The sequence below is a fragment of the Athalia rosae genome, chromosome 3, assembly GCF_917208135.1.
Source record: "Athalia rosae chromosome 3, iyAthRosa1.1, whole genome shotgun sequence".
Taxonomy (NCBI): Eukaryota; Metazoa; Arthropoda; class Insecta; order Hymenoptera; family Athaliidae; genus Athalia; species Athalia rosae.
In genome coordinates, this window is record NC_064028.1 from 21738300 (window position 1) to 21760449 (window position 22150).

The 22150-nt window shown below is 41.5% G+C and overlaps 1 protein-coding gene across 3 annotated transcripts; it reads left to right on the forward strand.

Moving 5' to 3' along the window:
• Positions 1-1993: 1993 nt before the first annotated feature.
• LOC105689280 (mucin-19-like) lies at positions 1994-22139 on the forward strand. Of its 3 annotated transcripts, none has more exons than XM_048653297.1 (6): positions 1995-2438; positions 12376-12463; positions 13177-15504; positions 16720-16980; positions 17053-21068; positions 21158-22139. In XM_048653297.1, exons 2-6 carry the CDS (start codon positions 12397-12399, stop codon positions 21464-21466), a joined length of 6981 nt encoding a protein of 2326 aa, XP_048509254.1. In that variant the 5' UTR covers positions 1995-2438; positions 12376-12396; the 3' UTR covers positions 21467-22139. The 3 variants fall into 3 exon arrangements, with proteins under 3 accessions (XP_048509253.1, XP_048509254.1, XP_048509255.1); XM_048653298.1 differs by having other exon boundaries at positions 2000-2438; positions 16720-16818; positions 17125-21068; XM_048653296.1 differs by having other exon boundaries at positions 1994-2438; positions 16720-21068.
• Positions 22140-22150: the final 11 nt, after the last annotated feature.

The window sequence follows — 22150 nt, forward strand, 5'->3', positions numbered from 1 at the left end:
TCAAAACGTTGTTAAAAATCACAGAAAATTTTTGACCTTACAAAAAGTCAACGACTTTTGCGCTTATATAAATTTGATCGAATAATTCGTAATCGATTATTGCGGAATGAAAAAATAGTTACGTAATTGTAATTGTCATGAGAGGTAGTATAAAAAGTAACGAATAAGTAAAAATAAACTGAAAGAAAATAATAATGAACAAGAAGTCGTTAGTTAGGTCTATCAAAGGCATCGGAGTCACCGCATGATATGCGTGCGTGCAGAGTTAGCTGAGACGGCAAATTTTCGTACTTAAAAAACGACTCGAACGTTCGTGGTCGTCTTCGTAATGGTTTTTTTTTCTCGCCCCTTACTTTTTTCGAAGATTTTTGAAATGAATTTCTTGTATCTCATTTTTTTTTCTCTTCTCGATCACGTTACTGTTCGCGTCAGTCGTACCGTACGTGTACCTTTAGAATCATTGAATTTATTCATCCCATCAACTGCAGGAAAGACGAGGAGCGTACGCGATCTTAATTTTATATTACCCTTTTTTTTCCCTTTTTCTGTTTTAATCCAGATCTGAAAATCGCGGGAGCGACGAACAACGCAGACGAAGCGTGTAACGCCGCACGCAGCGTGTGTAACTATTTTTTTTTCTCTTTTACGCCAAAGTAATTGGAATTTTTTTTTTATACGCGTAGGATAAAATTTACAGTGAAACTGATCTTGACAATGATAGTTGTTGAGGTAAGACAGCCTTGCCTTTTTCTATTTGTGTATTCTTTTTTTTTTCTCCAGTTCCAGTTGCGCTACATCTCGCCCTTAATTAGAAAATCATAAACGGGGTAGATAAAAATATAATGTGCATCGGGTATACTCTGCGATTTCGATTCTGGTTTGCAGTACACGCGTATTACGAAGTGTTCAATTTTTTATTCCTCACAAATGTGTATCGAATATTCGTGGGCCAATGACCCGATAATTATACTATAAATATTTGTACGTGAATCGGAAATTTCGTGGTGAAAATTTCAGGGAGGGGACGAAGCGTGAAGTAATTTTGAGAAAAATGACGTCAGCAGATTGTAATTTGAAAATATGAAATTTTGGCGGAAATATTAAACGAATCTTCGAAATTCATCCTCATAATTGCGGGGAATTAATTTTTAGTTCCCGAAGATCGTCTTCCTTCTGCATTTTTACCACGAATCAAATGCAACTGTTTCGGAACACGACTCGTTGAATTTACATAAAGCGCAGTCCGTCTGCAACCCACGCGCTCTTATCTTTTACAGAAGCACTTTGATCTCTTGCAATAAAGTACTACCTGATGTAAAATTAATTTCACGCTTATTATTTGATATAACGATCTTATTCCCTGCACCGTGCAATGGCTTCTTCACAGTAGGGGATCGATTCAGTTCCATAAACTCTACAAACATATATACAAGCTATTTATGTAAATTGATGATCTTTTTTCTCTTGTTCTCAAGAACCTTTTTCAATTGAAAATGGAAAAAAATATACGTAAAGCAAAAAATTATCCAATCCTCGATCTAAAAAATGAACCAATTAGTTGGATTACATAGTTGAATTAAATTTTTTTTATCGCAGAACGTATGCCTACTATTTTATGGGTTACGGTTTTCTGGTTCTCATCGGTCGATGCAATCGGAGGAAGAACGTGTTCGATCGATCGCTTGAATAGGATATGAAAAAACTGTTGAAAAATCATCTGAATTTTATATTGAAATAAGTATTGATCCGTCGCAGTTGCGGCGCGGGGATTTATTCGCGAATTGCGAAGGTGTCTCATCGCGGTGGGAAAGAGGCCGCGGAATCTATTATCAGGTGAGCCTGTTGCGGCAGAGCAGCGACACGAAGAGTCATCCGCGTATCCCTCCCACCTGTATATATGTATTTCTTCCGGAGGGATACGCGCGAAGTACCGCGCGATTGAAGGAAGAGTGGAGGACCTCCGCAGCGCGGCTGGTCTCTTTTGCAGACTCGACTAACTTGGCGAACTCTATAAGTAGGGGCCATAGTCGATTCCCTGACTTACTCCACGGTTGTTACTCGACACCATCAGAATAAACGAAACTGCAGACACGATCGTCATATCGATCCGATTCGGCGCCATTCATCTGCACGGTCGAAAATAATATCGTCGTTTGAAAAAAAGAAAAACGAAAAAATTTCACCCGAGTCTGCATCGAAATTATCTGCAGATTATTTTTTTGATTCTGTTTTTTTGTTTTTCATTTTATTTTTTCGAAATTTTTACATAGCTACGTAGTGCATCGTTCATTCAGTTCAGTTTATGTTTGTTTAATTTTTTGTCTCTCATTTGCTCGAAGTAATTGGTTTATATTTTTTAATTTTCTTTTTTTTTTCTAATTGTGTGACATGTGGATGATTAAAAAATTGACAACATAATTACAGAAAGTTTGATGAAGGTGAGTACCGTAATTTTCAGAGATTTCATTCCGAATTTCTGTTTTTACTATTACACAAAATCGCACATGTAACGGTCAAGTTGCACGATGATCTCTCTTCTCGAAATACCTACCTGTTAAAAAGATGAGTCTAACCATTCAGTTGTTTGACCCGTGAATTTAAGGCGTTTGAAACGCGTGCGATGTATAAGGTGTATATATATACATATATTTACATCGCGTAGTAGTGAACTCGACGCGCGCATTGAAAATGACGTGTGTATCCCGGCATTGAAGTCTCCGACGCGATTCCCAACCGTTGTATAATAGATGTTGTAGTAGCGCCGAATCGTATCGCGCTGTCTGATAAAAAAACATATTTAACTACATCCCAACAGCTTTTGAAATTTAAACCACATTATACGCGTATAATTCCACCGATTATTTAATAATTTGCAACAAAAAATTAACTATATCGTACAAACGTAATGGTCCTAATGCCATCTGAAAAAATCGCACGAGGCTCTTGAAAAAGACTTGAAATTCGATTGAAGAAAAAAACTTTGCACAGATAAAAATTAAAACAATTCACTTTCTTGCATAACATTCAAATAATATCAGAGTTGATTTTGCTTCTTTTTTTTTTTTTACTGCCCGCGTGTAAACTCTAACGTAATTTGTTACGCTCTGTTATAACGTAATTTGTATATTACTTAAATGCGGAAGCATAGGGAAAAAAACCGTGAGCTTCAATAGCTTTATTTTTTCAACACTTTTCCTAAAATTTTTCGGAAAGGTACAGGTATTTGATTACGTTATCACTCATCTTGTAATTGAGAGATGTGAATTCTATTTTTAGAATTTTCAAGCCAATCGCGATCGACATGTCACGTGTACAGGTACGAACTGCTGCATTACACCCCTTCGATATAGGGATACGTATTTATAGCTCGATAGTTTTCTCGGACTCGCGGTAAAGTTCTTATGTTCTTGATGTATAAGACCGACTACAAAACGGCGAGTCACTTTACCAAGTATATCGAACGCTACTGGATTGTAAAAGAGGCGCAACGAGGGTATAAAGACTGATGCAGGCGATGCTATTATATCTGCGTGAGATCCGTGATCGGTTTTTGCCGAGGAATTCCGTAACTTGACTCACCCGAGCTCGGCGTAACTCATTTTTCCGCGACTCGGAATCTGCACCGTCCCTAATCACCGATTCGCACTACGTATCGCGGACTACGAAATGGACCCTGCTGTTTTTTTTTTTTCTTTTTTTTTTTTTTTTCATCTCGAGCGCGCGATCCTCGCGACAATTTTGGTTCGATGGAAACTTTCGCAGTTCGGTGCCTTATATACGACCGTTTCGATGAGGCCTCCAGGATTGCAGAGGAGCTAGGTGTAATTAATATAAATATGGATAACGATTACGCCGCCGCGTGTTTATGATAAATTCTCGAAGGGCGTATAATTTTCTGCAAAGGTTCTGCGCGTGTGTAGCTGCACGATTTGCATAAAGTTGCGGCGCCCTTAATTGTCGGCTGTCCATCGCGGCGTTCTTACGGAATCGTCAAGAAACCGCGATACGTCGTAAAATCAAAGTAGAAAAAAAAGGAGCTAATATTTTCGAAAAAAATACAACAACAAATAACAGACAAGAGCAAAGAAATGAAAACGCATTTATTTATATCGCGGGGTTGATGGACGCGATAAGTTGTAAAAAAGAAATGAAAAAGTCAATCTTACGTCCAGAGCTACAGGATGATGGTCGTGTAGACGACCTTGCTACTTTCAACGGCAAGGCTATTATAAGTCAACGCGCGGTGGTCACGTAAAGCTATATACGTTTTACAACGGGGTAAAGTGAACTCTTGAAGAGGTTACTTTGCCGTAATCCGTAAATCAACCTGGTAATCAATTTTTCCAAAAATTTTCTCTCAATTGTTTCTTTCTCTCTTTCGTCGTAACTCCGTAATAATTTTTGGTTCTTCTGTTTTCACTTCGAAGTTTGGTGTACGTAGCCACCGATTGTATTATCGTTCCGCAGTCTAATTAATGAATTAAATAAAATGATAAAATGAATGAAAAAAAACAGTTCGTATATCAATTAGCAGATTTTTTGCTACACACGTTTATGTGTATATATAGACATAAATACAATCTGCATTTATAACTGTACCTTTTTGTATGTTCATCGGCGCGATTTAAGATTCATGAAATTCTTACGCGTTGGATTATAATCATTACTCATTTGCAGTTGCGCGGATAATGATGAAATTCGAACATATCGAACTAGTCGGAAATATTTGAAGACAAAAAAATATCCACTATGTAATTTAGCGCGTAGATACATCGCTTTTCTCCGAATCTGACGTTGGGTTGTATTCGAATCGTTGTTTAAAACTAATGGCCTTAAATTGCCGTGGATAATTTCACCGAAAATATCATTGCTCCGTTTCTCAATAACTCGAGTAATCGTGGCGCATTCATCGATCGGTATAGCGGCTTGTATTTTTCAGAGTCCGTTGAACCTGCAACTGGCGTTTGAGAGGAATTCGATCTTATATACCCATCGCGCTAAAAAAAAACAAAGAATTTCATTTATTTAATCGTTTTTTGTTTTTCGCCTCGCCAAGGGTAAATTGCGGTAATTATTTCGATAGAATCGAGAAGAGACGATTCTCCACTTAAGTGAAGAAACTGAAAAAAAGAATTGAAGGACAAGTAGCTCTCAATTTCTTCTTGTACACGTACTCCGGACAGCATTTCAGATCGCTTCTCCTCGTTGTCGTATTATCATGTATGCCGCAGGTGCGGGAATTAATTTTTATAATTACTTTATAAATATAACTAACATATAATTTGATACGACCACGTGCATAAAAATTATCGCATTACGTATTTACGTACGTGAATACCATTGCGCTATATTCATTCGCATATACCATAAATGGTGAATCGAGTAAAATCACACGTAGCTTATAATCGTTGATTTGAATACGTGAACGATTATTACACGGCGGACATGATATTTGATGGGAACGTAATTCGAGTAAAAAAAAGACTACAGATAGGCACAATAATTTGGCAGTTAAAATTTTTATTACGAACGGGATATTCGCGATCATCGATTCGCGAATCTCTCGGCGTCCGGATACGTCGAACTTTATAAACTAACAAATGGGTCCGCCATTTCCTTGACCGTAAACATTTCAATGTAGTATATGTATAGATGGTACGAGTCTTGGATGACCATGTAAGCGTAGAAGGTAAGAGAGAAAAAAGGAAAACGAGATAAAGAAAAAGAAAAACGTGTATTTATCTATTTACGTATATACGGTATAAGATACGGCTGTGCAGTTTCATCTCTTAAAACACGTTGTACTTATGGTATACTTTGAGTTACACCGCATTTGACAAGACAATGGAATCGCAAACAATAGACAAGTGGTTATACTTCCAATTTTATTTTTCTTCTCATTCGTTTCAACAGCTAAAAATGAAATACCAGAAGTTATAAAACTGATGTACGAAACATCGGTAATCTTGATCGAACTCAAGATTTCACGGTCTAACATGAAGATCCTAAAGTCTCATTATTATCGACGTCTAGGAATAATCTGCATAGGTGAACCGTGAAGGTCGATTTTTTTTTACCCCGTGCCACCTAATTACGTAAATTTAAAACTAATTGTAAGTACGTTTCATTCAACTGTTCAGTTCTTCTTTTCCTTTTGCTTTTCGATAAGCGTATCGGAAATGAACGAGTTTTTTTTTTTTTTTTGTTTCCACAGTCTTAATTTAAATTCGATCAGGATACAAAAAAATATAAGAACAGTCTCGAAAAACGAATCGCATACGAATGTCGTTGCGCTGCACAGATGCAATTTAAGCCCCTGAATAAGAACCGGTTTTTTTTTCGGTATTTTTTACATTTCGTTTCGTCGCCGCTGATTAAACGCGTATAATTAATGAAAGACGACTCCCGATAAAAGTGCACTCTCCTTGGTATTTTTAAACCCCCTTCGAAATTTGCGGTACAATAACAATGATAATAAAACACTTCTCGAACTGTACATCGCAAAGTGCAGTTTATTGTACCTGTCTTTGGAATAATAAAAATAATTCAGCTTTGCAAGTCTCGAGATTTCTTCCGGCGTTTCTTCGCAAAGAAAAAAAAAAAAAAAAAAAAGGGATGATAGATTTGTTAAGAATACGCATAGCGAAACGTACGTTACGTTACCGCAGCGTGAGATTTGACGTAATTACTTCAGCATTTGCTACCGCTCTAGGAGCACAATGTGCACCGAATCTTAATTGGTCTGGGGATCGGCAAGTTAAAATACGTCAAAAAAATAAAACACAATACAGAACGGAACGAAGCGGACCAGAAGACAAGAAGATTCGTGTTCTCGTATTCAGTTCGCAAATGGGCCGTTATTCATGCGGACTGTGTGAACGAACGGAGCTCGGAATCACCCATTCGCGAAATGTTTCATTCATCAAAGGTCGCGAGGGATAAGAACGAATCGAGAAGTAACCCACATTCAAAAAATTCTTTCGCTTCTTCTTTTTTTTCCGGTCCTCTTTCACACGTGACAAAATTCCCAATCGTACCCCGATTGGTCCTACAAGAAAAAAAACCAAACATAAAAAACGCAGCAAATTTTTAATCATCTAATGGATCATATCGCGTTCAAGCGATTTTTTTAAATGTAAAATGAAATGAAATTTTGTTACAGTTATGTATGTATGGTATATAGACAGAGAATTATACGTGCCTGTTACTTCTGTCCAAGAATCTAAACGGAATTTCAATTACATATTGTATAAATAAATAGACCATATATTACGTATAACATGCTCGGAAATTTTGCCACCTTGAACCTCGCGGTTCTAGCCACGGTCACGTTTTCATTTTTTAGCAACGTGTGTCGCGCGCATTTTATAATAATGAATAGAAGAATGTAACGGCTGTTCCTTTTTTTTTTTTATTCTTTCAATCTTTGATTCTATTCCCATTTTATTTCTTCTTCAAAATCCAGAGAATTACGTTTTACATGGTCGAGCTCAGCGTTGCAGTGTACAGGTACGCGGGATGATTCTCACAATTTTGCGGATATCGGATCAAAAGTCGACCGATGTGAATCGTTTGATGGCTTCTGGTGTCGATTAGTTCATATAAAACATAAATGGCGATTTTTTTTATTTTCTCCGCGAATTCTTTTCATCTTACACAACGTCGATATCGCGCGCTTTATTAAAACGGTACTTCTATGACGAATTCAATTTTTTTTTCTCCTCTTCTTTTAATTTTTTTTCCGGTTTTTTGTTTCCCTGAATTTCGTCAACCTGTCTCTCGACGATGAAGATTTTCGGTGCTCAGTTCTACCGGAATATCATAGGTATCTGAAAAATTGTCGAATCAATTCTTCGCTCTAACAGTTACGTTCAGATATCAAAATTAACCAATAAATCGACATGTGTGCGCTACGAGGAATCTTGTTTTTTTCTCCTCCTGCTGAAAGAGGTGTGTCGAAAAATAGCTCGAGGAGATTAAAATCTCTACGATCAAGAAGATCGTAAATCTTTCCGCCGGCTGTAACAAGATGATATACGTTACGGGAACAGATGTGTTTTTTCATGTACGAAAAATAATGGGTGATGCGAAAAATTATAACGGAAAAAAATACAAAGACAAGAAATAAAAGAATTCCTCAAACTTAGCGGAGAACGACCACCAAGGTCGAAGTTAATATTTTTTTTCAGTTTTCATCGACACGTACCTTCTGCTTATCATTTTACGATCAAATATTCTACAAACGATAAATTTGATATACGACTCGAGAATTAGGTTTTTTTCTTTACTTCCTCTTCCTGTCTCTGCAGATTCATCATCGGAACGCGCCAAATGCGAATCGTTATTCATCAAAAACACGTCATCGTTTCGATCTCAGCGCCAGGTTGTGTGAGAAGGAAAAAATGAAAATAAAAAATTATTGAAACAAAACCACGAGCTAATACATGTAGTGTACACAAGTGTATAAAAGTATGCGTAAAGTGTGTGTGTGTGTAGTATAAGTGACATTGAACTTGCAGGCTACCTTGCATCAGATCATGTCTTACATCACAGCTGTACACATTCATTGCCAGGTGAACAGCAGGGTACTACAACCGCACATTCACACATCCGTCTACCGTGCAATAAGAGAAAGGAAAATATAATCCTACTCTTTCTCTTTCTTTCTCGATTTTTTTTTTTTCTTTTTCTCTTTCGTTTTTTTTTTCCTCCTTTTTCAGACACCATAGCTCGCGGTAAAGGCTTATGATAATGTACGTCACGCTATGCATTTTACACGGGAGATTTTAATGCGCGGTGTTTTCGCGGTGCATTTATGCCTGTCTCATTTAATCAGGTGCAGCACACAACAAAATCAGCAATTTATACGAGGAAACTTTAATGGAAAAATGCATTTATTTTATGCAGCTTCGAATGATACGTATGCGATATTATATTACATGAGACATTATTCATCTCGAATCGAACAATAGATTATGTTCTATGATTGGTTTCGTTTTTTTTTTTTTCCTTAAAATTTGCAATAAAAAGACCGGAACAAGATTGAGCCAATTTTGATCTCCGAATGTATTTTTTTTTCCAAATTTGGAAAGATAAAAAACGAAAGAAAAGTAAATTGATAAGTAGCACAAAACCCGGTTCAGAATTCTCGCGCCATTTGACACGGAATTCCCCATATAATATATTCATATGCTAATCAGACAAGATTATAATCGAACGGTGGCTTAATCGGCCTGAGGTCAAAATAATGTGACTTTAATTCGAAATGTAACGTTTTTTGCAGTCGACTGGGTGGGTTATCGAGTATTTTTAGGTCTCCCATGGAGTATGTGTGTGCGTGTGCGTGCGTGTGCGGTAAAATTATTAACAGAATTCTTTCCACATACACATACAACGTGCACTCAATCACCTTGTCGCGTAGATCAGGTGTAATAGGTTTATACGTATATACATTAAATGTATACATACAAGTATATAGAAAAATTTACCGTTCGTTCAGGAGACACGACACCGCGATTTCATTACGTACTTTTATACATGCTAAAGATAACTCACACGATTTTAATATACATACACATCTCACACAAGCGTGGCTATTTATTTGAATTGAAAATCTATTCCATTAACATATCCGTGCGATTATCGAACTCGGAGAAAGAATGAAATAAAATAAAATAAAAATCACGTATATCCAGCTGTCGTTTCGTTATACTAGCTGGTTTCAAAACGATTAATGTTAATGAAATGGAGCTAAAAAACGTACTCGATTTTCGTTGATTAATTTATCGCAGGTATAATTTATTTATCGCGAATATTCGTGGAAAGTGATCCTCGAAGCGCCTGGCTTAGCGCAATTCAAACGACAGTGTCACCGACCACGTTTCTTGCTAATTCCTTCTTTCTTTTTTCTATCTTTCCGTTTTTCGTCCACCTTTTACGGTTAATTTAATGCTGGTAACATACATATCGTGATATACTGTGGAGTGACCAGAGTTGGACACAAGCCAGAGATAAACGAATTCCGTAATATTGGCAACGATCGATCCTAACTGTCCCACGACCTTCGGACAGGCGCGACGATACTCTGCCCTAGAAATGGGAAGATTTTTATTTTACTCATATTTTTATTCCAACTCTTTTCATGATTAATTGCTTTTTTTTCTACCTTGATTATTTACTCAAACTTCTCGATTTTCCGTTGCGATTCACCCAAAAGCACATATACGATTCTTGTCAACGCTGAATTTATTTTTTCCATTCAAGAGAAACAGTTAAGTGGATGGAATTCGCGGTTCGGGCATATGCCGAATTCGAGCTTTCGTTAGCGATCACGTATTACATTCGAATCGTTAACGATGACGTCATATCATTATACTCTTCTATTAAACTTTGAGATTAGGTAATTTCTATGTACAAGAGCAGATTTAACGTGTTGCAGACGAAGTAATTTTGTACGGAATAAAATCGAATCCAAAAAATCCACAATCTCTGCATTGCACCGCTGAGAATAGAACGCAGCGAGAAAAATAAACAGGAAAAATATTTGTTAACGGCGCTATCGATACCAATTACGTGTCTGTAATAATATAGATTTCTTCAAATGGACCATTTTTATCTGAGACACGTGAGGATTTGCGTATGTAGATCGCGAGCTTTAATCGAACTATCCCCATGTATGTAACTACCAATTTCAACAACATGGATAAACGATATTGTAGGTACGTACATTCGCGACGTACGTTCGAACCGAATGATAGCGCAGAAGTTCTTGGACAGCCGGCACTGACTTACGTACTACGCACATGTGAACCTGTACGGTAATATTAAACTGAATAAATGGTGATTTTGTTTCCTACGTGATCCTGGTAGTATCTTTTCCATCGGTGGTGACCCCCGAATTTACAACATGAGGGATAAAAAAATATAAAAAAAAATTGTGAGCCTGCAGGGTAAAATATTGCAATCAGTTTTTGATGCTACCCGAATGGAAGGAGCACATCAAACTCCAATCAATCCGTAAAATTACTATAAAACTTTGAGCTAATCGTAGGGCATCGTGAACAATTTTTTTTTTATTCGAATTTTATTATTCAGAAAAAAAAATAAGTATTTTCAACCCACTTCCCCCTTTTAATCATCGTCGTCATCGTTATTAATATTCATCGTGAATTTGCACCGTAAGAAATTCCGCGAAATACTTTAGCATCGGCGCACATCGCAGGACATTATAAAGCAGTAAAGTTTATTGAGAGATTACGTTCGCGTTTTATGGGTCTGTCGATCTTGTTTTTAATTTTCTTCTCTTTAGTATCATCGATTGTCCATATTGCTTCGAGTTTAGTGTACAAGAATTTTGAAATTTTTTTTCCCATCGTTTTTACTCATTCATGCGATCACGGGAAGTTCGATATTACGTGCGCCGCAGTCGGATCAGCGATTCGTGCGGTCGCAAACATTCTTATCTCTTTTCTCTTCTCTTCGCTGCACTAATTGTTATGCACGGAAATTTTTACGTACACCACCCTATGAAGGTCATTATTTTTGATAACTAATCGGAACTCTTGGCATCAACTTATTATTACGATTCAAACGGTGAACTGGTTAACATCTACCGCGTTACGAAAATTGTAAGTTCGGAAAATATAATTACATCGTTTTTGCAGCCCGCGGCTGCTAATTCGCGAGGCTGCTAATTTTTGCAATGTACTTTTTTTTCATTATCTTTTTGTCGTTTCTTTTCTCATTCGGATCGCTTCTACGATCTTGTGATACGCACTCATTTATCTCACGTTTTAATTTTTATATAGCAAGTATAACGTGATGAAGATCCATTTCATTCAACGGAATACCGTCCGACCAATTGACATTCGATGCCCGGAGCAGATTTTTTTTTACCACTTTTTTCTTTTTATTGCAAAGGCCATTATATAATTAAAAGCGGTTTCCGAACCGCTACGTATACATATAGTATAAAGATGATCGCCGCTATATGGGCGCTGGGTAAACCTGTTTTTAGTTCAATAAGTTCGATGACTATGAAATTGATCTACTGTGCGAACGTTGGAAGAATGTAATGGAATGAGAAAAGCGAAAGAGAAATGAACGAAAAACCTGTAAAACCGTACAGACCATTGATAATAAGGGATCTCAAAAAATCCGTTTAATCAGCGTCAAGAAATTTCTAGAAAAAAAAGTTTCAATCGAATGATTTTATACGATGTGAAGCGATAACGTAAATGGTGGTGAAAAATCGTTGAAGAATGCCTCTGTGAAATTGAACTCTCTGTACTCGAAAAGTGGACACTGTAGCAAATAAAAAAAAATAATATAATTCAGTTTTCCGTAAATTTATTTTATATCTTTTATTTGTTTCAGAATAACTTCAGTATTTGAACGATGTGGAGTCAGGTTTGGACGCTTGGCGTCCTGGTTTTATTGGCATGTTCATCGTACGCAGACAGAGGTGAGTGGACGTTCAAGTTCCGATCACAGATTATTACTCCTTTTTTTCTTCTTTTTAGTTGCTCGTTTTTGTTTTTTCTTTATTCAAAAACTTGAGATTTTTACAGCCTTTTATCCAAGAGAATTAAATTTTTTTCCATTAGCAATTGCGTTAACCGTTCGAAATTGGTTGTATAGATTTTATCGTGGAGTTGAAAAATATCGTCGTTAAAATAATGGGCTATTGAAAATACTTGAAGTAGCCTACAATGTTGTCAATTAAAGTTGTCTACCTGCAACCTGCAAGAGCCCTTCTGTGAATCACGTATATTGCGTCCAATTACATCGGGCGTTGAAGCGTGCAGAGCCTACAGATTCATGAAATCCATGGAGAAAATAAATGTATACGTTGCAGGCATCGAGAGAAAAGGGACCAATGGCATTTCGTTGCATTTGTTGATTTTATAAAACGATTCGGACGATTACAGTAAATTTTGCACGATTCTGCAGCGGATGAATCGCTCTCGTTTATGAAAGATGCATAGCCCCTCAAAGCCGATATATTTTTCGAACTGGAATCCATAGAATCTCATGAATCAAAAATCTTATCTTTTCTTCGTCGTACATACAGTGTATCCACTTATAATAAACGATACAGAAACAAATTGTTTTACTTTGTAGTTCTAGACAAGCGATTTTATAATCCTTACTCATCTGTACATATATATTTTTTAGGTGCATCTCGAAGCAGTTCCTGGGATTACAAATCGCCACAGAACAGTCAACCGCCGTTTAAATGTCCTAGTGAAGGATATCATCCAGATCCACATGACTGTAAAGTTTACTACAGATGTGTTGATTGGGGAAACAGTAGCCCTCTCACCTCGTTCAGATTTGAATGTGGTCCTGGAACTGTGTTTTCTAAACAACAGGGTGACATTTGCACGCATCCTTCAAGCAGTGGGCGACCAGAATGTGATGATTCTGAAAACGCAATCAACTCACAGGACTCCGGAGACCGAAATGATAATGGACAGTGGAATGGTGACACTGGACATAATAGTGTTCAATGGAACGGAGATACGGGGGATATGGGTGGCCAATGGAACGGCGATACGGGGGATAACGGTGGTCAATGGAACGGCGATACGGGGGATAACGGTGGTCAATGGAACGGCGATACGGGGGATAACGGTGGTCAATGGGATGGAGATATCGGAGATAATGGTGGTCAGTGGGATGGGGATGTAGGCAACGCAGGGCAGCCCGGACAACCAGGAGATCCAAACGGACAACCAGGACAACCAGGAGATCCAAATGGACAACCAGGACAACCAGGAGATCCAAATGGACAACCAGGACAACCAGGAGATCCAAATGGACAACCAGGACAACCAGGAGACTCAAAAGGACAACCAGGTACTCCTGGTACACCTGGAACACCCGGAACACCAGGGACACCTGGTACCCCTGGGACCCCTGGTACACCTGGTACACCCGGAACACCCGGAACACCCGGAACACCAGGAACGCATGGCACACCTGGTACCCCTGGTACACCCGGAACACCCGGAACACCCGGAACACCGGGAACGCCTGGCACACCTGGTACCCCTGGTACACCTGGAACACCTGGAACACCCGGAACACCCGCTACACCAGGAACGCCTGGCACACCTGGTACCCCTGGTACCCCTGGTACACCTGGAACACCCGGAACACCCGCAACACCAGGGACGCCTGGTACTCCTGGAACACCCGGAACACCCGGAACACCAGGAACGCCTGGCACACCTGGTACCCCTGGTACCCCTGGTACACCTGGAACACCCGGAACACCCGCAACACCAGGAACTCCTGGTACTCCTGGAACACCCGGAACACCTGGAACACCCGGAACACCAGGAACGCCTGGTACCCCTGGTACACCTGGAACACCCGGAACACCCGCTACACCAGGAACGCCTGGCACACCTGGAACACCCGGAACACCAGGAACGCCAGGAACGCCTGGCACCCCTGGAACACCCGGAACACCCGGAACGCCTGGCACACCTGGTACCCCTGGAACACCTGGCACACCTGGAAAACCTGGAACACCCGGAAGTCCTGATGCGTCACGTGCTTGCTATGAGGAAGGTTTTTTTGCAGATCCCCAAGATTGTCGAAAGTTCTATCGTTGTACTGCCGAAGGTGCATCCTTGCACAAATATGAGTTCAGGTGTGGTCCTGGAAGCGTCTGGGATCAACGTTCTCAGGTATGCAACCATCCGAATTCTGTGCCAAGCTGTAATCCGGATACTGGTGAATCCAGTGCTTCTTCGGAGGGTGGACCAGTAGTATCTCCTGATATACCTGGAAAACCTGGAACGCCTGCTACACCGCCCACCCCTGCCACACCAGCCACGCCTGCAACCCCTGCTACGCAACCTACGCCAGCAACGCAACCAACGCCAGCAACGCAACCCACGCCAGCAACGCAACCCACACCAGCAACGCAACCCACGCCAGCAACGCAACCCACGCCAGCAACGCAACCCACGCCAGCAACGCAACCCACGCCAGCAACGCAACCTACGCCAGCAACGCCTGCGATACCTGCTACTCCTGCTACCCCTGCTACACCAGCAACACCAGCAACACCTGCAACACCTGCTACACCAGCAACGCCTGCTACCCCTGCTACACCAGCAACACCTGCGACACCTGCTACCCCTGCTACACCAGCAACGCCTGCGACACCTGCTACACCCGGAAGTCCTGGTGCGTCAGGCATTTGCCATGAGGAGGGCTTTTTTGCGGATCCCCAAGATTGTCGAAAGTTCTATCGTTGTACTGCCGAGGGTGGTTCTCTGCACAAATATGAATTCGGGTGTGGTCCTGGAACCGTCTGGGATCAAGGTTCTCAGGTATGCAACCATCCGAGTTCTGTGCCCAGCTGTAATCCGGATACTGGTGAATCCAGTGCGTCTTCGGAGGGTGGACCCGAAGTATCTCCTGATACACCGGAAAAGCCTGGTGCGCCTGGCACACCTGGTACCCCTGGTACCCCCGGTACACCACGTAAGAGTTTGCCTTTGTTTGCTATTGTGCTTCGTATATAAACTTAAATCTAGAACCTAATGATTAACTAAACAAGAGAAAGAGAGATTTCCATGCGTCTGATTGCGTGTCGTTCTTATTTGGGTGCGCCTGTGACGTACGTTTATTATATGTGTTTAGCTGCATTTAGTCGTATATGTTTAGCTGCACCAATTCTAATCTCTTATACGAAATAATACCACCTGGTCACCCTTCTTATTTCGCTCCTTCCATTTTTCTCAATCTTTTCTCACCTCGTTAATGTTTTCTTTCTCCTCGATTCTCTTTCTTTTTCGTTCTAATCTTTCTATATTATATGTATACTCATTCCTACGTTACCCCTTTTTTAATGGGATACGTCTGTGACGGTTTTCATTAAACTATCATTGAATGATCAGCTTTTTATCACTCATATCGTACATTTTGTATATTGTACATCCTATTGTTACTCATTGTCTTCGTCTTATGTTCACAAATATATCGTCATTACTAAATTTAATTTTCTCTTAATTCTAATAACATGAATGTATAATCAATATAATATTCAATATTATCTGTTAGTCATCGTCTATTGTTTCCAGAATTTTTCTGTGTGATTGGAAGTGTTGATCTTGTGAAAGTGACATGCTTGTATAATTTAGTTATTGGTTAGTGGGCTGCTTGTACTTTCTTAGATGGTATTGATTACAAATTTCTATTTGTTTCTTTTTATCGTCATTGCTTACAAGCCGATACGAATTGTTGTCATATACCTTATCGATTACGAACGGACCGTAGCAAATGTGAAAATTCTTTTTTATTATCTCTTTCATCGCAATTGATTGGTGAGGCGTACGAGCTAATACTAAATCGCCTTCGTTTAGAATAATCCTTGAAACGCCTTTTCATTGGTTTTATCTTTGTAAGAAAGTTTCAAATAGAGTTTTTCGTGCTTCTTCAATTTTATATTCATATGATTCAACTTCATTTTCGGGAAATCTGATTAATTTTATAAACTTATCTTCATGACCATGACCAAATTGTAGTTCATAAGGGCTGAACTCCGTTGATCTGTGAGTAGTTACATTTTAAATCTGCTCAATGTCATTTATCCGAACACAGCGTACGGAAGAAACGTCCCAATTCTTCAAAGCCTTCTCATTTCGCTTTTTCTTTCTTTCTTTTTAATCCATATTATATACCCTTTCCTACAACCAGCGATACCCGGAACACCCGGAACGCCCGCAACACCAGGAACACCTGGTACCTCTGGTACCCCTGGAACACCCGCAACACCAGGAACGCCTGGTACCCCTGGTACACCTGGTACCCCTGGAACGCCCGCAACACCAGGAACGCCTGGCACACCTGGTAGCCCTGGAATGCCCCCAACACCAGGAACGCCTGGCACACCTGGTACCCCTGGTACCCCAGGAACGCCCGCAACGCCAGGAACGCCTGGCACACCTGGCACACCTGGTACCCCTGGTACCCCTGGAACGCCCGCAACACCAGGAACGCCTGGCACACCCGGTAGCCCTAGTACCCCTGGTACCCCTGGAACGCCCGCAACACCAGGAACGCCTGGCACACCCGGCACACCTGGTACCCCAGGTACCCCAGGTACCCCTGGAACACCCGCAACACCAGGAACGCCTGGCACACCTGGTAGCCCTGGTACACCCGGAACGCCTGCAACGCCAGGAACGCCTGGCACACCCGGTAGCCCTGGTACACCTGGTACCCCTGGAACGCCCGCAACACCAGGAACGCCTGGCACACCTGGCACACCTGGTACCCCTGGTACCCCTGGAACGCCCGCAACACCAGGAACGTCTGGCACACCTGGTAGCCCTGGTACACCCGGATCGCCTGCAACGCCAGGAACGCCTGGCACACCTGGTAGCCCTGGTACACCAGGAACGCCTGGTACACCCGGAACACCTGCAACGCCTGGCACACCTGGTACCCCTGGAACGCCCGCAACACCAGGAACGCCTGGAACACCTGGTACCCCTGGAACACCCGCAACACCAGGAACGTCTGGCACACCTGGCACACCTGGTACCCCAGGTACCCCTGGAACACCCGCAACACCAGGAACGTCTGGCACACCTGGCACACCTGGTACCCCAGGTACCCCTGGAACACCCGCAACACCAGGAACGCCCGGCACACCTGGTAGCCCTGGTACACCAGGAACGCCTGGTACACCCGGAACACCTGCAACGCCAGGAACGCCTGGCACACCTGGTAGCCCTGGTACACCAGGAACGCCTGGTACACCCGGAACGCCCGCAACACCAGGAACGCCTGGCACACCTGGTAGCCCTGGTACACCAGGAACGCCTGGTACACCCGGAACACCTGCAACGCCAGGAACGCCTGGCACACCTGGCACACCTGGAACTCCTGGTACACCTGGAAAACCTGGGACACCCGGAAGTCCTAGTGCATCAGGTACTTGCCATGAGGAAGGCTTTTTTGCAGATCCCCAAGATTGTCGAAAGTTCTATCGTTGTACTGCTGAGGGTGGTTCTCTGCACAAATATGAATTCGGGTGTGGTCCTGGAACCGTCTGGGATCAAGAATCTCAAACATGCAACCATCAGAATTCAGTGCCAAGCTGTAATCCGGATACTGGTGAATCTAGCGCAACTACAGATCAACCGCACACTTCTACTCAAGGAGAGACTGCTACCACATCACCTACGTCAGATTCTACAACACTATCTTCCACTAGCATAGCTACTGAATATCCAGAAGCCCAACAACCAACAGCAAAACCTGGATCTGGAACAGACAACGAACCTACAGAATCATCCCTTCCAACTGAACCTTCTACTCCATCGCCTACAAATGCATCTGATAAACCTTTGACTCCCACGACAACATCGGCAGTTCCGGTATCTACAGGCATCACAACCGAAGCAACATTCGAACCAGAAAGTACTTCCCCACTGCTGGTCGAAACTACAACGGCATCAACTTCTCCAGCAACACAGCCAACGTCACCAGGCACTGAATCTACAAGTAGCTCAGCCTCTGAAGGGTCAGGTACGAATTCTCCATGGAATTCAACACCACTGCCAGAAACTACGACGCTACCTGGAAGCTCTACTACTACAAATCCAAATGATTCTGGAAAACCAGGACAATGCTCCGGTGAAGGATTCTTTGTGGATCCTGAAGATTGTCGTAAGTTCTATCGTTGCGTTGCTAATGGTTCCGGATACCAGAAACATGACTTCATGTGTGGTACTGGAACAGCTTGGGATGAGACGGCTGAAACTTGTAACTATATAGAACGGGTAGCGGCGTGCAAGCAAGGAAATAATACTAATGAAAACACCACACCAAGTACATCGACACCTTCAGAGTCTACAACATTAGCACAGTCTTCTACAGTGACTGAAAGCACTACGAACTCGAACGTGGAAGAGCCGGGAAAGACAACGGAAGCTCCGGGACAAGACAGAACAGATGAACCTGGGCAAGTTACAGCAATTACCGGAAGTGAGAGCCAATCAACCGCTAATGAACATGAATCCACTACTCTGCCAGGAATTACTAGCACTCAAAGTTCATCACCAGAAACCACTACTGTCGAATATAGTTCTACTGGAACATCGACGGAGTCTAGTAGCGCTGAATCGACTACGCAAAAGCTAGAAGAATCTTCTACGGGATATCCTGGTCCCGATACTCCTGTTCAATCAACTCCAACTGGAACTTCAACTGAGTTCAGTTCTACTGAACCAACTACGAAATCCCCAGAAGAATATCCTTCGACAGGTCGGCCTACTACCGATAATCCGCTCACTACGGTTCAATCGACGTCTACCGGAATTTCTACCGAGCCAACTTCTACTGAATCTTCTTCCGAATCCACTACAGTAACATCAGCAACGGAACAGACAGTTGCACCATGTGCAACACCGAAGCCTAATATTACCTTGGTCTGCACCGAGGAAGGCTACTATCCGAATCCGACAGAATGCAGTAAATTCTATCGATGTGTCGATAACGGAAAAGGCTACAGTATATACCACTTTGATTGCCCACCTGGAACAATTTTCGATCCAAGTGTAAACGTTTGTAATCACGCTAGCTCCGTCTACCCACCGAGAGATTGTTCAGGGGCACAAGAATCGACAACATCAGCACCTGCATCAACAACTGGAACGGAATCTGAAAACACTAAGCAGCCACCAAATTCGACTGACTCACCCACATCAACAACCCCAGCAGATGGGTCTACAACTACAACGGCACCCACCACCCCTGAACAAGAGTCAACGACACAAGAACACGAATCTACTACTGAACAGATAACGACTGAGAATTCCTCAGAATCCGCCTCCACCTCTGAAAGTTCTGAATCCACAACCATAGAGGCAACGACTGAATCAGAACAAAGTACGACCGATTCTACTTCGGAGACTTCCACATCTCAATCTCCAGTCGAGTCCACGACAGTTCCAGCTGAAACAACTTCATCTGTTTATTCTACTGTAGAGGAGACTGGTAGCACTCCTGAAGGAACGACACAGCTCACTAGTGAAGCTAGTACTGAAACATCGACTCAGGTAACTACTGAAGCCACGACTGAAACATCGACTCAGGTAACTACTGAAGCCACGACTGAAACATCGACTCAGGTAACTACTGAAGCCACGACTGAAACATCGACTCAGGTAACTACCGAAGCCACGACTGAAACAACGACTCAGGTAACTACTGAAGCCACGACTGAAACATCGACTCAGGTAACGACTGAACCCACGAGTTCCGTAACAACTGAAGGAACTACTCAAAGCACAACGCAGTCAGAGACTGAATCGACTACTCACAGTGGTACTGAAGCTACGACTGAAACAATAACTCAAGAAACCTCTGAATCTTCAACTTCTGAATCAACGACAGAACAAACTGCGTCTACGTCTGTTGCTGAGAGTACGGTGACTGAGAAAGTAGAAAGTACAACTGCAACAAGTACAGAGGAATCTCAGGCAACGACTGAACAATCCACAGCTACGACTGAATCAGCAGAAACAACGACACAGCATCCAGATAGCACAACCGAGAGTACGCAGACAACGACACAGTCTGAAGCCACTACAGCAGAAGGACAAAAATCAACAGAATATCCGGATCAATCGACAACTGAAGCTCCAGCATCAACCACAGGACCCCAAGAAAGTACAACCGAACAATCCAGCGAATCGACAACGCAACAACATGAGGAGAGTACAACAGGAGCCCCTGTGACCACAGCACCACAAGTGATCACACCTTGTCCAATTGGAAATTTGACAAACGAACAAATTGCTCTGGTCTGTCCCACCGGTTTCCGTCGACATCCGAAGTATTGCAATCTCTTTTATCAATGTACATCGGCAAGTAACATGGACATCAAGGTCTTGGTTCTGAGTTGCCCTGAGGGCACTGCCTACGACAACAAGAAGATCCAATGCACACCTGAAGAAAGTATGAGTGAACCATGTGATGGACCTCGAGCAGATGCCAGATTTTACCGAAGATTAACCGAGAACTCAATGCCCCCCGTAAGTATAGTAGAGATAAGATGATATAGATATTATCACCTCTATCACTCACATTGTAACTCTCAATGTATGAAATAATTCAATTTCAGGTAAAAGTTCACTCTAGGAGCCTTTGCCCCGGTGAAGGACATTATCCATATCGTGAAGGCTGCAGCAACGCATTCTACAAGTGTAGACGAGATTTGAGAGATGATATGCAAGGATATCTATATAAATGTCCGCAGGATTACGTATATTGGTCAGTTTCCAGGAGGTGCGAAAGAGCAAGTCGATTACCAATGTGTTCATACATGGGCACAAAAAGCAAGAATACGAATCACTCTTGGGAAGGTCGATGGGAAGTACCAGTAGAAGATTATAATCTTTCCGGAAGAATGCTCGACTGGGAGGATTATTAGCTGTTTGATGTTACAGCGGTAGTGAATAGTTACAGAAGATAATCACAATCACAATCGTACATGGGTATCAAAAATCTTGTTCTTCAAATAGATTTTTGCAACCTATTACAGCAAAGGCATCAGCTCTTGGATAATTAACTATATTTATTTAATGGATTACTAGTGATCCAGCAGCTGATGCCTTATCACGAATTTCATTTTGAATAGTTATTATATTATAAACAGAATCTCCGTACGATTTTAGGATACTTGCAGCTTGCGGTTTAAAATCATACGTGACATTCGGGGTCGAGGTTGTGGGAATTCACTTATGATGAATATATTTTTTAATATTAGGTAATCTCATCGCTCTATTTATTTCACTAAAACATTAGCGTCTTGCCAATCATCGGGCAGTTTTGAATCAAAAAGAAATATTCTCATCGTGGGTACGCGCCACGATTGTATATACATATATTATTATATTTAATTTGGCTATTAATCTTATTCTTGTCTAGTTTAAAATTTACATTTCAAAGAATGAATGCTCTTAATGATATTGCACAGCTGGATTTACTTTATTTTATTTTCTTCTTTCATATTGTGAGTGATTTTTGTGTGTTTATTTGTATGTGTATTTGAACTCTTTGTCAGTGCAAATAGCTTCTTTCTAATAAAAATGTGAAATAATGTTTACATGTCTTT

Excerpts from the sequence above, each read along its gene's own strand:
- LOC105689280 (XM_048653296.1), top strand. The coding sequence starts at position 12,397 with ATGTGGAGTCAGGTTTGGACGCTTGGCGTCCTGGTTTTATTGGCATGT. Across the intron at positions 15,505-16,719 it reads TGGTACCCCCGGTACACCAC|CGATACCCGGAACACCCGGA; the intron begins GTAAGAGTTTGC and ends TCCTACAACCAG. Across the intron at positions 21,069-21,157 it reads CCGAGAACTCAATGCCCCCC|GTAAAAGTTCACTCTAGGAG; the intron begins GTAAGTATAGTA and ends ATTCAATTTCAG.